The sequence below is a fragment of the Vicugna pacos genome, chromosome 32 (assembly GCF_048564905.1).
Source record: "Vicugna pacos chromosome 32, VicPac4, whole genome shotgun sequence".
Lineage (NCBI taxonomy): Eukaryota > Metazoa > Chordata > Mammalia > Artiodactyla > Camelidae > Vicugna > Vicugna pacos.
In genome coordinates this window covers 3838526-3854110 of record NC_133018.1, presented here as the reverse complement: position 1 = coordinate 3854110, position 15585 = coordinate 3838526, and the positions used below count along the sequence as shown (strand labels likewise).

Sequence of the window (15585 nt, the reverse complement as noted above, 5' to 3'; positions counted from 1 at the left end):
TGGCCAGGTTCCCCTGGCAAAGACTGCAGCACAGGTGGGCAGCCACGCCACTGCGGCCCCGCTCGGGGCGTCCTCCAGGGACACGGTAAGAGGACACCCTCCGTGGGAATCACTTCCGGCAGCGCACCTGGTTGCGCCTTTTGGCAGGAGAAATGGCCAAGCGTGCGATTATACACTGATTCATGGGTTTGGCTGGATGGTCAGGGACTTGGAAGAAACATGATAGGAAAGTTGGTCAAAAAATTAAATTGGGGAAAGATACACTCCAGGTGAGCAAAAAAATATTAAAAAGAAGTGAACATATTTGTGTCCAGTGTGAACAGTCACCAACGGGTGACCTGAGTGGAGGAGGTCTTTTGTAATAAAGGGCCAGGATGACTCATTGTGCAGGTCCCAGGCAGCATCTTTCCCAGCCTCCTCTGTCTTCATCCCATGGCCTCATGAACAGGTGTCAATGGTGACCAGGCCAGAAATTATGCAAGGACTCAGCAACGTGGGCCACCACAAACCAAGACTGACCCGACAGTCCAAACAGATCTGCTCATAGCCCAGAATCTTAGGGAAAGAAAGTTTGAGTCACCGCCCCAACCCCAAGATCAAGAATCATGACCATCTGAGACGCTTGCGGAAGGCAAAGGAAACGCAGCCCGAGCAGCAGAAGGAGGGGGCTGTGGATCCCAGCTGTGCCTGCGGGACCAGCCACGGACGTGAGGGCTACAGGCGTCAGGAGTGTCTCCTCTTTACTTCATCATGAGTGTGTGTGTGTGTGTGTGTGTGTGTGTCTGTGTGTTTGTGTCTGTGTGTGTGTGTATACACATAGTATGCAAACAGCTTTGTTTTCCTTCCTCTCTCATCTCCTTCTCATGTGACTGGAAGTCACCAGCACTTTTCAGGGAGTCCCTGGGCTCCATTCAGGGTTCAAATCCCCTGAGGCAAATAATCTCCAGAGATTTATTGGTGCCTCAGCTGCCCAAATCTCTGCAGCTGGCTGATCCATCTTACAATGTGAGGGCCACCAGCTAATCACATCAAAACGTCTAAAATACCTATCCCAGCCCCGTGGAGGAGGGTCACACCCCCTACTCCGTCTTCCCTCGGTCACTCCCCCGAGGATTGGGGAAAGACTTACTAAATAGACATCCAGCCCAGAGCAATGAATCCCAGGTCCAAATAAATAACCAGACTTTGGGGTGAATCCAAAAGGGCGTCTCCAAATGACCACACGCTTTCCCTTTATGTCAGAATGTGCCAGAAGACATGGACAGTATTTGATAGCGAGCTACTGGCTGGACTCGAGGACTTCTAAGCTCAGGTAGAGCGTAAACTTGAGAAATTTCACTTAGAGGTTTTCAAGAAAGGACCCAGGGAGTCGGAGGCCCAAACCTGAGTCCTTCAGGCCTGAAGTCTCTTAGGAGAAAGGAGATGTGCGAGAAGCAGGGGGCGCTGGGGGACCATGTCTGTGTTTGTGGGGAACTGGCCCAGCTGTGAATCTTCTCAACTGACACCATTTGTACTTCCCATCAGTGTCACCGTGCAGCCCTCAGCAGCTGTGATGACACTCACACCCAAGGAGGGTGGGTGACAGAAGAAGGGACACAGAAATAAAGCCCTCAGCATGCCATGCTTCCATGCACCCTTCATCTGGCAGGTGCTCCCCCCGCTGGGACTCAGCCCTGGGGGCAAGCAGAAAGCTGGGTGGGGGATTTGTCTGAGGGCCGCCCTTCACAGAAGTGATGGAGAAGAGGAGAGGTAAGGCTGGAGGAGACCCACTGATGCCACCACGCAGTGGGGACGATTCCCATGGGGAAAGCAGGACAGAGAATGAAAGCTCCACAGGTCAGCCTGCGATGAGCCGGTACACTGACAGCAGGTCGCCTGCGGTTGGGAGCTGTGCGTAAGAAACTGGCAAACAACCGCTTCTCTATCGGAAGTGATGACCTTAACCCCGTCACCAGTATCGCGCTTTACCAGGTGTGGGTGCTGTAAATCACAGTCGCCATCAAGAGCACCTGTTCTGTTTCCACGTACCTCCCCAACCGCACAGTAGACACCCAGTTATACCAAAGGCTTTGCCTTTATCTAAAACGAGGTCCTGGGAGGAACTGGGTTGGTATCTGGACAGTCACCGACTGATCATTCGTTGGCTGAATATGTCCCTCCTTCATGGAAAGAAAGAACATCCTGACAGCCTCACAATGCCTGGCTTTGCTCACCAAACTGGTGTCCAAACTCCTAGAGGTGCAATGAAAGAGGAACTGGGTGATCTGCAAAGAGAGTGACCTTCCCAGAGGAAGACCATGTCCCAGGAAAATATTTAAATTAGCATGTGACAACCTGCATAAGGGACACGAGACCTGCTGCTACACACAGAAGTCTAGAAACTGCACAGAAGATATAAACACGTCCTGTGTGGACTGTTTGGAAAAGAAGAGGCGGAACATTCCTGCAGGCACACCCCTGCCTGGCATGAGAGCTGATGTCTGATTTGGTGGATGGAGACCATACAGGGAAGAAGTCATGTTCAGGAAGTATTGGCAATTATAATTAGAATATTAAATGTCCAGGAAACTTGTCACACTAAGGACCTTGCACCATCAACAGATGATCATCTATGCACCAGATCCACGAGTGATTCCAGGAATCCTCCAGAGTAAAGGTTGGAGGCCAGGGCTGATTCCCTGCCCTGGAGCTGCTTGGAGGAAATGGGGGATCTAGTCTGTCCTCCTGAGTCACATGTCCTGAGGCCACAACTGCTTTGGATCAAATTTCAGCCCCAGAGGAGAAGGGCATTTGCATAAACACTAACCATTCGCAGCCCCAAAGGTTCTAGGAGGGAATAAGAGGGACCTTGAGGAGCCCTGCCCTGCTGTCAGGTCTCAGAGGCAGAGCTCAAGGCACCTCTACCATGGCCTGGACCCCCCCTCCTGCTCTCCCTCCTCTCTGTCTGCACAGGTGCTGCCCCCAGAGCTCAGACCCCAGGGTACCCAGGGATCAGCCTGGCCCTGAATGTCAGCTCAGCACAGGGGATGCTGCGGGCTGCGTGGTCGTAGGGGATGAGACCCTGGTCCCCACCTTCACTCTCTTCTCATCCCCTGCAGGTTCTGTGGCCTCTTCTGCACTGACTCAGCCCTCTGCAGTGTCCGTGTCCTTGGGACAAACGGCCAGGATCACCTGCCAAGGAAGCAGTTTAGGAAGTAGTTATGCTCACTGGTACCAGCAGATGCCAGGCCAGGCCCCTGTGCTGGTCATCTACAGAGATAGTGAACGGCCCTCAGGGATCCCTGAGCGGTTCTCTGGCTCCAGCTCTGGGGGCACAGCCACCCTGACCATCAGCGGGGCCCAGGCTGAGGACGAGGCTGACTATTACTGTCAGTCAGCAGACAGTAGTGATAATGCTCACAGTGACACAGGCAGATGGGGAAGTGGGACACAAACCCCCTCCCCATCTGTGTCACCCAAGAGACAATTCCTATCTGGTCATGAAATTGCACAGATGATAAGATGTAGCAGGAAGGATGCTCAGACAATGGTTATCCTCCTCCTCCACTTGTTCATGAGGGTAGAGGAATGACAGCCTATGTTCACTACATACTAAGGAGATATGTTTTAAAAACCCAACTTAAACCTCTAGGAATGAAAACCACAGTGAGATGCAATTACACTGCATGAGAAGGACAATGTTTTCCATAGCAATGAGAAGCTTAGTGATCGTCAACATAGAACCATGGGAAAGGCACGAAACCACAGAGGGAAACAAACTTTGAAAAATGAATGAACAGAGCATCATATGTTGTAGGAAAATTTCCACAAGCCTAGTACAGGGGCATTGGAATCTCAGAGTCAGAAAATATGTTGGGGAGGTGGAAAGAAAAAATATTTGAAGAAATACTGGTTGAAAATATTCTAATTTCAATGGAACCTAGGAACCCACAGATCTAGGAAGCTCCACAAACTCCAAGCACAAGAAACACAAAGGAAACAACAACACACACTGACGTCGAGTCCTTAGAAGCCGTGTCAAAGAGACACAACAGCAGACGCAGAGAAAGGACACGCTCTCCCCAGAGGAAGGAGCACAGTGGGTTGAGGGCCTCCCTCCTTCGAGACCACCGGATGCAAGCAGACACTGCAGCCGTCTCTTTAGAATCAAAAAGCAAAAACAAACCAACACAACACAACACAACAGCAACAGAAGAAGCCGTGTCCACTCTGAACTCCACTCACTGGAAATATCTGTCCAAATGGAAGGCAGAAGACAACATTCTCAGACCCCCAAAGAGAGACTCAATCACCAGCAGAGCCTCAGAGCCTGAAATGGCCAAGGACCCCTCTCACCTGGATAGAAATAGGAATCCACACAAAGAAATGGGAAGGTCAGATATGTGGCCACGTGCACAAAGAGAGAAGCTCTGTCTCATATCACATTCTATTAAAGAAATCTCTAGAGCAGAAAAGAATAACAGTGTACAACACGGTCTGCAATGTCTAGTGAGGCAAACACACGCTCGTGTAGCTCAAAGTTCTGAGAGGAAGGGGGTCACGTGGTGACGTCAGTGCCCTGGGTGAGAAGTGGTGTAATATCTGGGCAAGTTTGGCATGTCCAGTGGGCCCGGTAGCCAGCGTTTAAATAGCACCAACTTAAACAACAGTTTCAGCCAATCAGCCATAAAAGAAGTGAACATGAAATCATAAAAAATATTCAGTTAATTAAAAATAAAGAAAAAGCAAAGTAGCAATGAGGAAGACATGGGACAAAAAGTAAAGAAGAAGCAAGATGAGACATTTTCACAGAAATGTGTTATGAATCCTGTCGATGGTAAGTGGGGGAAATCCCACAATTAAAAGACAGACACGGGCAGATTGAATTTTACAGCAAGACCCATGGAAACGGCCCTGCACGGCCAGAGCGGCCTCCCAGCCCACAGACCCTCCGGCTCTAACCCGGGCACAGCCCCCTGCCCTCCCCCACGGGCAGGCTGAAGGGGGCTCCTTATGATGATCAGGGCTCTCCCTTCTGCACCGGGACCCTCCGTAACCCCTGACATCGTTCCTTGGTCTCCATCTCCAAACTTTCTGCAGATTCTTGACATAGAACCATAGGAAAGGGATGAAACCACAGAGGGAAAAGAAAACCATTAGAAATGATGGATAGAAGGAAAAACGTACAATCACATAGCAGTTCGCCTTGGGATTGGCATTGTTCACCCTGCATAATCCCCTGTAGATGCATCCAAACTGCCCTGTGCGCTCAGCATCCGGTCCTTTTCATGGCTGAGTACTGGTCCACGGTTCCATTCCAAAAGTCTGGGACCCAGTCAGTCACCCACTGAAGGACGTCAACACTGCTCTCAGCTGGGGCTGGTCCGCACTCAGGATCTGTGGACTAATGCGTCTAATTTCCCTGTGACCATAAGTTCTCACTTCTTTAAAATAAATGCTCAGTTGTGCATGGCTGGGGTGTATGGTGACCTCAAGGTAAATTCTTTAAGAAGCTGCGAATTCTTTAGGAGACATTCTGCACCAGCTCACACTTCCCTTAGTCATGTATGTGCGACTAAGTTTCTCCACATCTTTGTCAGCATTTGGGTTTGACAAGATTTTATTGTAGCCCCTCTGATAGGTGAGAAGAGATACCTCACTGTGGTGTCATCTGCATTTCCCTCCTGGCTGATAAGGGAGGGCTGTTCACAAGCTCATTATCACCTCGCTGTCCTCTTCCACAAACTGTTTCTTCTAGTCCACTGGCCATTCTCTAAGTGAAATATTCTTGTCATTTTTTTCTTTTTACTGGTTACATTTCAGCATGTTTATATATTCTCTCCACTAGTCGTTCACTGGGTCTGTGTTTTGCAGAGTTTTCTTTCAGTCTGTTATTTCTGTTTTTTTCATCCCCCTTAGAGAGTTTGCAAACAAAAGATGTTGATACCGATGGGGTTCAATGTTTTCATCTTTCTTTTTCGAATCATGTATTTGGCATCACCAAACAATTCTTGCTTAACCCTAGAGCCAAACAAATCATCTAACTTTTTCGTCAAAAATAAATTGATATATTTGAAGAAAAGACTTCCTGAAAGGTACATGAGCAATTTCACTTTGTCCAATGAAGAAATTCTGGCCTCTCAGAGAAGCATGGTGACCGCTGTCCCTGCAGCACATGCTTCAAGCACTGCCCAGCCCCGCTGTGATGTCCTCAGCACTACATAGGATGACTGTGTCACCCAGGCACAGAGGGGAAGCCCAGGCCCAGACTGAGGTGTGAGTGCACTTGCTGGGGGCAGGGGGCAGCAGTTCCTCACTCAGCACCAGAGACACCTCTGGGACCTGGGCTCTAGCCTGGGAGTGGGGTTCTCACTGACATCCTCTGTTGAGCCCAGCTGCTCTATGCTGAGCAGGGAGCTGGTCACCAGGGCCACAGGGCCAGGAAGTAGATTTGCATGAGGATGTCCCTTCTGAGGATAAGAGAGGTCCCCAGACCCCACCCCCGGCTGTGGGCTCAGAAGCAGAGCTCAGGGTGCCTCCACCATGGCCTGGACCACCCTCCTGCTGCCCCTCCTCTCTCTCTGCACAGGTGCTGCCCCCAGGGCACAGATCTCAGGGTACCCAGGGATCAGCCTGGCCCTGAACATCAGCTCAGCACAGGGGATGCTGAGGGGTGCGTGGTCCTAGAGATTCAGATCCACATCCCCACCCTCACTCTCTTGTCATCTCCTGCAGGTTCTGTGGCCTCTTCAGTGACTCAGCCCTCCGCGGTGTCCGTGTCCTTGGGACAGACGGCCAGTATCACCTGCCAATTTGGCAGCTTAGGAAGCTATTATGCTCACTGGCTCCAGCAGAAGCCAGGCCAGGCCCCTGTGCTGGTCATCTATAATGATAACAGCAGGCCCTCAGGGATCCCTGAGCGATTCTCTGGCTCCAGGTCAGGGGACACAGCCACCCTGACCATCAGCGGGTCCCAGGCCGAGGACGAGGCCGACTATTACTGTCAGGTATGGGACAGCAGTGGGTATAATGCTCACAGTGACACAGGCAGATGGGGAAGTGGGACATAAAACCCCCTCCATCTGTGTTACCCTCTCCTCCTGCCCCTAGAGGCCTATGGATAAAGCAGTGACAGGTCTGGCCCGGTTCCCCCAGATCTGAGCTCCCAGGCTGCCCTCCCCCCACCCTCCAGGCTGCTCTGCACACGGTGGATCAGGGGTGGATTTCTCCCTGGCAGGATGGGGCTGTCATGGTCTTTTTGTGCCTAAGGTGTGTGTAGGGTGTGGAGGGCCTGGGTGGAGACAGACAGAGATGTGTCCAGGGAGGCAGGAGAACCCTAAGTCACAAGAAAGTCTTAGTCTCAGTAAAATGGGATTATTGTCGTGTCTCTGGGTGGAAGCATTTCCCCTTCAGAACTAAGACTCTAGGCCAGCAGATTGGAGGTCAGGGGACAGGGAGCAAATGTCCTCAGCAGGTCCCAGGGATAATATGGGTGGAGCCCTCCCAATCCCTCACCTTGAATCCTGGCCCCGTGAATCCTGGTGATGGAAGGAGCATCATATATTGTGCACAGATTTAGAGCATATGTCACACCTGGAAGGCATTACCCGCCCCCACACGGCGTTGGCACTTGTCTGGCAGAGTGACTGGCTCTTCCATCGGCTGTTGGTCCATCACTAAGGCAGCAGCCTTAGAATGTTGGGGAAAGTGGTGGGACCGGTGAAGCCAGTGAGCCTGGGCCCACGGCAACCTCTCTTCTGATGTGGAGTGAGCTCACGGTCAGAAGCCCCGTGAGGAAACACAGAATTCTATGAGTCCGGGGACAACAGTTGGGGCAGAAGCACTGCAGTCACAGAGGGCAACTCCCAGTCTGCGGCAAAGATCTGTCAGTAAGAGCAGAGCTCCCCCTCCATGCTGGAAGAGGTCTGATGTCATCAACAGACCACCAGGTCCCTGGCGTATTCCCGAGGGAAGGGTGTCCAACAGGAGCCGTGCTGGTCTGTGCTATTGGCAGGCTGGTGACGGAAGTGGCCGTGGGCAGGTCGGCTGTAGACACTGGCACCATCCTGACTAGGATGCTCCCCTTCCCATGGGGGAGCATCCCCCTTCCCATGGGGGAGCCGGGTCACAGCGTCCACCCAGCGATGATTGGAGAGGGAGGCAGGCTGCTATCCACAGAGTCCTCCTGTCCACCTGGTTATTAACATCACTTCCTTTTCAGGACACACGGTGCTAAGAATTTTCATGGGACACAAATAAATGAATCTCCGGGTCCCTCTGCGGGGGTTCTACTTGTGTCTTTTCCTTGTATTCCTGCCACGTATCTGACGGTCCACTAAAAGTCTGAGTCTCAGCCCATAAATTAGCACACAGCCCCCTCCAGCCACGTCTGTGTTCAGGTTAATGGACAGGATACCCGACTCCAGTAGTCACTCATCAATCCAGGAGAATCCTCCTCCACTGCTGCCCTTCAGGGTGTCCCTGTTGGGGTGGAATGCTCAATGGTTAGCTCTAAGTTGTGTCTTCATAACATCCCCAAAACTCTGCAAACCAGCCCCAAGGGATTTCCTCTGCGACACTGGTCAGAGGCGTCGCCCCATGAGGCAGAGGTGGGCGTTGCTGGAGAAAAGACATTGTATTAGGACTTGGGCTCAGGGGTGTTTATGCCACTTCCCCAGGCAGCTTCCCGGGGCTTCAGGACCTGGGGGTGGGCCCGACCTCATATCAACCTTCTCTACTTGAGGACTGAGAGCTAATGCGCATGCCCACCCATGACCCGGCAGGTCAGGCCTTGCTCCATCCCCATAGGTGTCTCTGGTCCCAGGGGACGTAGGGGCTCACAGTCACGATACAGCTTCCACTGGGGCCCAGTAGCTGCAAAAGTCTTTCGCAGATGAGGCTCTCTGTTGACACAGATGATTGACAACCGCTAGGCTGCCCCTGTCTTTCAGTTCCAGGGACACCAGGATCATCGGTCAACACCAACGGTCTCTGTCACATGATCCGATTACTCCATTGGTCCCACAGGACTTAATGGTCCACACCCACCTCCACCTTGGTGGTAAAACAGAACTACTTGTCTCCTGCCAAACCAAGGATCCCGTCACACACAGTCTTGGTACCAGGGGCCAGCACTGGGGGAAAGGTCAGTTCTTGAAGAGAGAGACCTGAGAGTAGCCATCGTCTGGCTTTCAGGTGAATGGAGAAGATGAGACACGGGAATAATGTTGGGGGGGACTCTCTGCTCTGTCCCAGATCCAAGAGTGTCCACTAGGCTGCCCCATCATCTAGATGGAACTTTGAAGGCCAGGGATGTGACTTGCAGGAAGGATTATCTGCCAGAAGAAAGTGGATCTGAAGTAATGTTGGGTGGGTGGGTGTCATTCTGTCTCTGACTTTGGAGCAATAGCTACCTCTGCCCTTCTTTGGCTTTGCACCAACAGCCAGCACCACCAAAAGTCAGTCCCTGTGTCATGTGTCCCCCAAGACCAAGCCCAGAGCCAGACGCATTAACTTCCCGTGACCCCAGAGACCTGTGCAACAATGTTGCTGGGGTCCGGCCATCACCCCCTGCAAATGGGCCTTCTCATATGTTCATAGTGAGGTTGAGACCCTCATGCCTGGTCTGAGGCAGGCAGGGGCCACGCAGAGATGAGCACGTCCGGCCCTGGGGCCCGCCATCCCTGCTGGGGGAGTCACACCTGAGCAGTGGTTCTGAATCTGCACCAGGACAGAGGACGCCCTGAGCCTCCAGCAATGTGCAGAGCAGCCGCCAGGGGGCAGCAGAGTCACACGGCAAATTCACCTGGAGTGGGCGTGTCCTGGGCATCAGGAGTTCCACATGCAGGGGGTATGTAACCACCACCTCACACTGGAGGACAGGTGTCCTTCTACAGTGTCACCTTCACTCTCAAATACACATTTTCTGTCTCCGAGTGTCTCAGTCCTGCTCTTACAGGTGGTGCCAAATTCCTGGCCCCACCCAGATGTCCGGCCAAAGTATACCCTGCTAAAAGGCATCACTGTCCACAACCAGTCCTCCCTGTGATCTCACATGCCCTCCTCCCCTGCGCTCGGAGCCCAGGTCCTCCAGACACAGCTGTTCCTGCTCCCTGGAAGCTCCCCCACCATCCCCAACCTGTCCCTCCGCTCACCCCTCACAGAGAAGAGGGAGGGGACCAGAATTTCCCCACTTCCCGATTCCCTGGGTCTGACACACAGCAGTCACTCAACAAACTCTTCTGGACTCACATCATAATTATCTTTATGACATATATTTTCCACAGCAACGGAAGGCATGTTGATAGTGATAAACATTCGCTGACAGAGCTGTTAAACCCTGAAGCCCCCTCCTACTCTCCTAAACAGAAATCAGTTCTTTCAGCTCCTGGTCAGTTCCTGACCCGGATGCAAAATGGGGACACTGAGGACAGCATGCAGCCTGCCCCAGGAGCTCACAGCCAAGGGCAGACACAGACCATGACGGCTCTGGAACACTCCACGTACTTTGTCAAAGAACGAATTTGACTCCCTCTCTGGAGCCCAGGAGCTGTGATCAGGGGTAGGACCCTGCACCTGTCAGCATCAAAGTGTCACCTACAGATGGGTTGAAAAAGAACAGATTCATCTCTGGCCTCTCAGTGGCCGTGCCGACCAGGAGTGACATCAATGCACAATGTGGGTAGGACATGTCCCCAGACTCTGGGACCAGCAGGCAGAGGAGGAGCCCCTGGGCTTAGGGCGCAGTCTCAGGGCCGCCACTCCCTCTCTGGGTCCCTGGGGACTGAGCCCTTCTCTGAAACCACAGAGCCCCTCAGGCCGCCCCCTGGATGCTGGCTGCTTTGCATACCCAGCAGCTCTCCCTCCAGCAAGGGGATAAGAGAGGCCTAGGGGGAAACCTGCCCAGCCTGACTCTCGGGGAACAGAATCGGGGCACCTCCACCATGGCCTGGATGCCCCTCCTCCTCAGCCTCTTGGCTCACTGGACAGGTGCTGCCCCCAGGATCACATCCACACCCGCCCAGGGCTGGGGACAAGCCTGGCTCTGACTGAGCTCAGAGGGGAGCTGCCAGTGGGGGCAGGAGGCTGGTGGTCCTGCTGCAGGATAAGGGGTTGGAAGCGATGACATCCCATACTGTGCTCAGTGCTGTGTGAGCCCTGAGGGGCTGCACCTGCCAGAGGAAGGGGGCAGGTTTCTCATTTGTTCAGGGGCTCCATCCACCAGTCAAGCCCACGGGGTCACTGGGGGCGAGACTGATGGGAGGGGCCTCTGGGGGCCCAGGGAATCCCTGGGGCTCAAAGCATGTCAGCTGCTGGGGTTTCCTGGGAAAAGGTCCTTCATCTTCAACCCAGGTATCCTTTCTCTCCTGCAGGCTCTGTGGCCTCCTACGAACTGACTCAGTCACCCTCAGTGTCGGTGGCACTGAGACAGGCGGCCAAGATCACCTGTGGCGGGGACAACATTGCAAGTAAATATGCTCACTGGTACCAGCAGAAGCCAGGCCAGTCCCCTGTGCTGGTCATCTACAAAGATAGCAACCGGCCCTCAGGGATCCCTGAGCGGTTCTCAGGCTCCAACTCCGGGAACACGGCCACCCTGACCGTCAGCGGGGCCCAGGCCGAGGACGAGGCCGACTACTACTGTCAGGTGTGGGACAGCAGTGCTAATGCTCACAGTGACAGAGGCAGATGGGGAAGTGGGACACAAACCTCCCAGCCTGGACTGGTGCTCACCCCAGTCTCCTTTGAGCAGTGGGAAGTCAGGCTGAGGCCCGGGTATCCTCTCGGGTTCTGGCCCCGCTCCTCCAGGGCTGCAGACACTGGCCTTTCAGAGCCGAGGTTTATCCTGATAAAAAGGGAGAAGGTAGCTGTTCTGGGTTTCAAAGGCTGCAGTCAGGATTGGGAGGAAAGGAAAGGTTTAGGATCACGATGTGTGACTGTGGCCCCAGTTGTGATCACGGGTCTGTGGGAGAGGGGGGCTGTGTGAGATGGAGGGGTTCTGGGGGAATCCTTCTCCTCTGGGAGGAACCTGCTGGATGAGGCCTGGGACGAGGTCCTGTGCTTTCCTGCATGAAGAGTCCCCACGTCCTGGGGGCTACCTGAGGACCGGAAAGGACTGAGCCCCAGCCCCTGACCCCAGGGCCCTCCTCCCCTGAGATGTAGCACAAACTGTAGAGATAGGGCGGACCTGCCATGGGCTCCTCCTGCAGAACTTCTCCTGGACACACGGTCCTCCTGTTGGACCCCAGGACCAGAGCCCCCAAAACTACCGTCTGATGGGTACAGACCTTCTGTTTAAGGAGATACAGATCATATTATCCAGGCTTCTCCAAGGCACACAGCCAATAGGGTACAGAGATGGATTAGGAGGAATTGTTCGATAAGGTTCTGGAGGCTGAGAAGTCCCAAGGGGCACCGTCAAAGGGGAACCCACGAGGACCTGTGTGTGATTCTGCCCCAAGGCCTGAGATCCAGGGAGGCAGACATGCCTCTCATCCAGGGCACGTGGGTGACATCCCAGGGACCCTCAAGGAGGAGATGTTCTGCCTCCTCCACCATTTACTCTTCCCAGGACCCCAGGGATGGGATGGAGCCCACCCACATGGAGGGGCCATGTGCTTCTCTGAGCCCCAGGGTCTAAAGGCTAATGCTCTCCTAAAACAGCCCCAATACCCCCTGAAATGAGTAACCAGTGGGACCTGCTTGTCCAGCCAAGTGGACACACGAATTCAACCATCACGGTGGTTAGTGACACATTGCATGGATGGGTATTTTACTATAGTTTTTTTAAATTGCTGAGTCTGAAAATAAAGTACAGGAAATGATTTTGAAGTCCTTTCACCAACAAAACAGGAGAAAGAACGGGGCAGTGATCACCATTCACCCTCTCCCTGGACAAAATAGGTGGGGTCACTGGTGCCCCATACAGTGTCTTTCTCGCTCTCCATATTCTACATATTCCAGAACCAACACTCATGTGTCCAGTTCAGCACTGCCACATCTCCCCAGAAACCCAGAACGTCTGTGACAGCTAATTACCTGTGTGAGCGAATGAGCCCCTCAGGCTCCCCCCTCACACGTGGTCAGCAGTTCTCTCCGGTCCAGCTTCATCAGCTCTGAATCCTTGTAACTCCAGGCAGTAGAGCTTCTGCAAATGGTCCACAGAGAGGAGCGTGCTCGCTGTGCGCAGCCAGACAACTTCTATGGATTGTAAGAAGTGCGCGTGGGGGCCCTTCACACTTGCTTCAGAAAAACCCTAAATAGTAATTACAGTCGTGTTAAGAAGTCAGAACTCTCATAAAGATGACAGAAAGGTTAATTTTTAAAAAGCCAGTCTCAGTGTGCATTTGGTAAACATGTAGGCCCTATAAACCCCTGAAGACTCATCTGTCTCCAGTAGATTGGCCATGAGCCGTCACTCCCACCCACTTAGGACAGTGAGGACCAAGCAGTCCTGCCCAGCAGAGCCAGCAGGATCCAGGCCAGGCCCCTGCATGGCCAAACCAGCCTCCCACCCCAACAGATGCTCAGCTCTACCCTGGGACACAGCCCCGCTGACCTCCCCAAGCCAGGATGTGGTGGGGACAACACTGAGCCCCAGGAGCCCAGGCCTGCCACCCAGCCTGGCCCTCACGGCTCCTGTGTCCTGGTCAAGTACCGCCCCAGAGGACCAGGGTCTGATCCCTGGCCTCCATCCTGGGCTCATCTCACTTTTCTCTATTAATCTGGGGACTTCCTCTCTTTGGGTCTTGGCATTACCAGCTATTAAGCCTTTGTTCCAACTTAAATTATAAAAGGCACCCAGAATGCATTAAAACCAAAGAGAAAATTGGCAAGGATCCCAGTGAGTCATGAGGTCCTGGAGTTCCCTGTCCTCCTTCTGCAGGAATCCTAGAAAGGGCTTCAGCCATCGGTATGATTTCCAGATGGATTCCCAGTGGAATAAGAAGGAGACACCCTGTATCCTCAAAAAGGCAGATGATGCTGAGCTAGACATTCACCCCCCAAGAGTTGTGAGAGGGGGGAGATGACATGGAAACCACAGGAGGAGAGATGAGGATGGTGACGAGGATGGTGATGGTGATTGTAATGATGAAGAGGACAGTGATGAGGACGGTGATAATGATGTCACGAGGCACAAATGAACTCAAGTACCAGAAACAGTATCATACAACTGCCCTCCTGGGGTGGGGATAGTATCCATCTTGGTTCCTAAACACAAGGAGACCTGGGTCTGCAGGGTACCATACACATTGCTATGGACACTGGCACTTTGCAGACAAGCTGAAGTTCATCTCGCACCCTCCACTCTAATAACAAAACCAAAGTGTCGGGAAGGGCATTTCCACCCCAAGATAACGTTATGGGGACCGCACCTGCACCCCGTAGGTGACATCTCTGCTGGGCGGGGCAGGGCCGGGGTCACAGCTGGCCCAGAGGCAGGGCTGGAATCCCTTCTCCACACCATCTTAGGTGAGAGGCCTTCGGGGTGACCTGCAGGAAGGGAGCTCCTGGTCTGGCTCTCCTCCTCCAGCAGGGGGCAGAAGAGGCAACAGGAGAATCAGAACTGAGGCTGGGGCTGCCCAGGTGGAGCCTCAGAGTGAATCATCCCTGGGGGTCCACCGGGGTCTGAGGGTCAGGCCTGGCAGGAAGTCGGGACTGACCACCCCATCCCCTGACAGCACAGGGACCATGTTGGAGGTTCACATGCACAGCGCCACCCAGGACACTGAGGGGACAGGGCACAGTGCATCCCTCTTGTCTCTCTAGGATCCTGCCAGGCTAACAACTCCACTGAGCCAACCCAGCAGAATCCACAGGCAGGGATGGTTGGGACAATGGTCACGTGGTCAGAGACAGGAAGGGGCCTGAGATCAAGGCCTCTGGAGGCCAGGTCTGATTTGGGGACATAAGAAGCCAGGGAGGAGGCTGAGTGAGTTGCCCTTGCTGAAGGACTGGTGACTCCCCTCTCAGTGAGGAGCCCCAGGGATGGCGTAAATTTGCATAAACCCAAGCCCTCCTGCCCTGAAGTGCTGAGGGAATAAGAGGGACCTTGAGGAGCCCTGCTCTGCTGCGTGGTCTCAGAGCAGAGCTCAGGGCACCTCTACCATGGCCTGGACCCCTCTCCTGCTGCCCCTCCTCTCTCTCTGTACAGGTGCTGCCCCCAGGACTCAGACCCCTGGGTACCCAGACATCAGCCAGGCCCTGAATGTCAGCTCAGCACAGGGGATGCTGTGGAGTGCGTGGTCCTAGGGAATGACACCCTGGTCCCCACCCTCACTCTCCTCTCCTCTCCTGCAGGTTACATGGCCTCTTCTGCACTGACTCAGCCCCCCGCAGTGTCCGTGTCCTTGGGACAGACGGCCAGGATCACCTGCCAAGGAGCCAGCTGAGGAAGCAGTTATGCTCACTGGTACCAGCAGAAGACTGGGATTTCAAAATTGTAGAACAGATAAACAAGATTACACTGTATCGCACAGGGAAATACACACAAAAAGTTATGATAACTCACAGAGGAAAACATGTGACAATGAGTGTGTATATGTCCATGAATGACTGAAAAATTGTGCTGAACACTGGAATTTGACACAACTTTGTAAAATGATT

The 15585-nt window shown here is 53.4% G+C and overlaps 1 gene segment (V, D, J or C); it reads left to right on the top strand.

The window, feature by feature from the left end:
* The first annotated feature begins 10899 nt into the window (after window positions 1–10899).
* On the top strand, window positions 10900–15371 carry LOC102527201 (immunoglobulin lambda variable 2-14-like). The segment is given in 5 exon segments: window positions 10900–10968; window positions 11352–11754; window positions 13865–13991; window positions 15134–15161; window positions 15280–15371. Coding segments are annotated over 5 exon segments (696 nt in total).
* The last annotated feature ends 214 nt before the right edge of the window (window positions 15372–15585 follow it).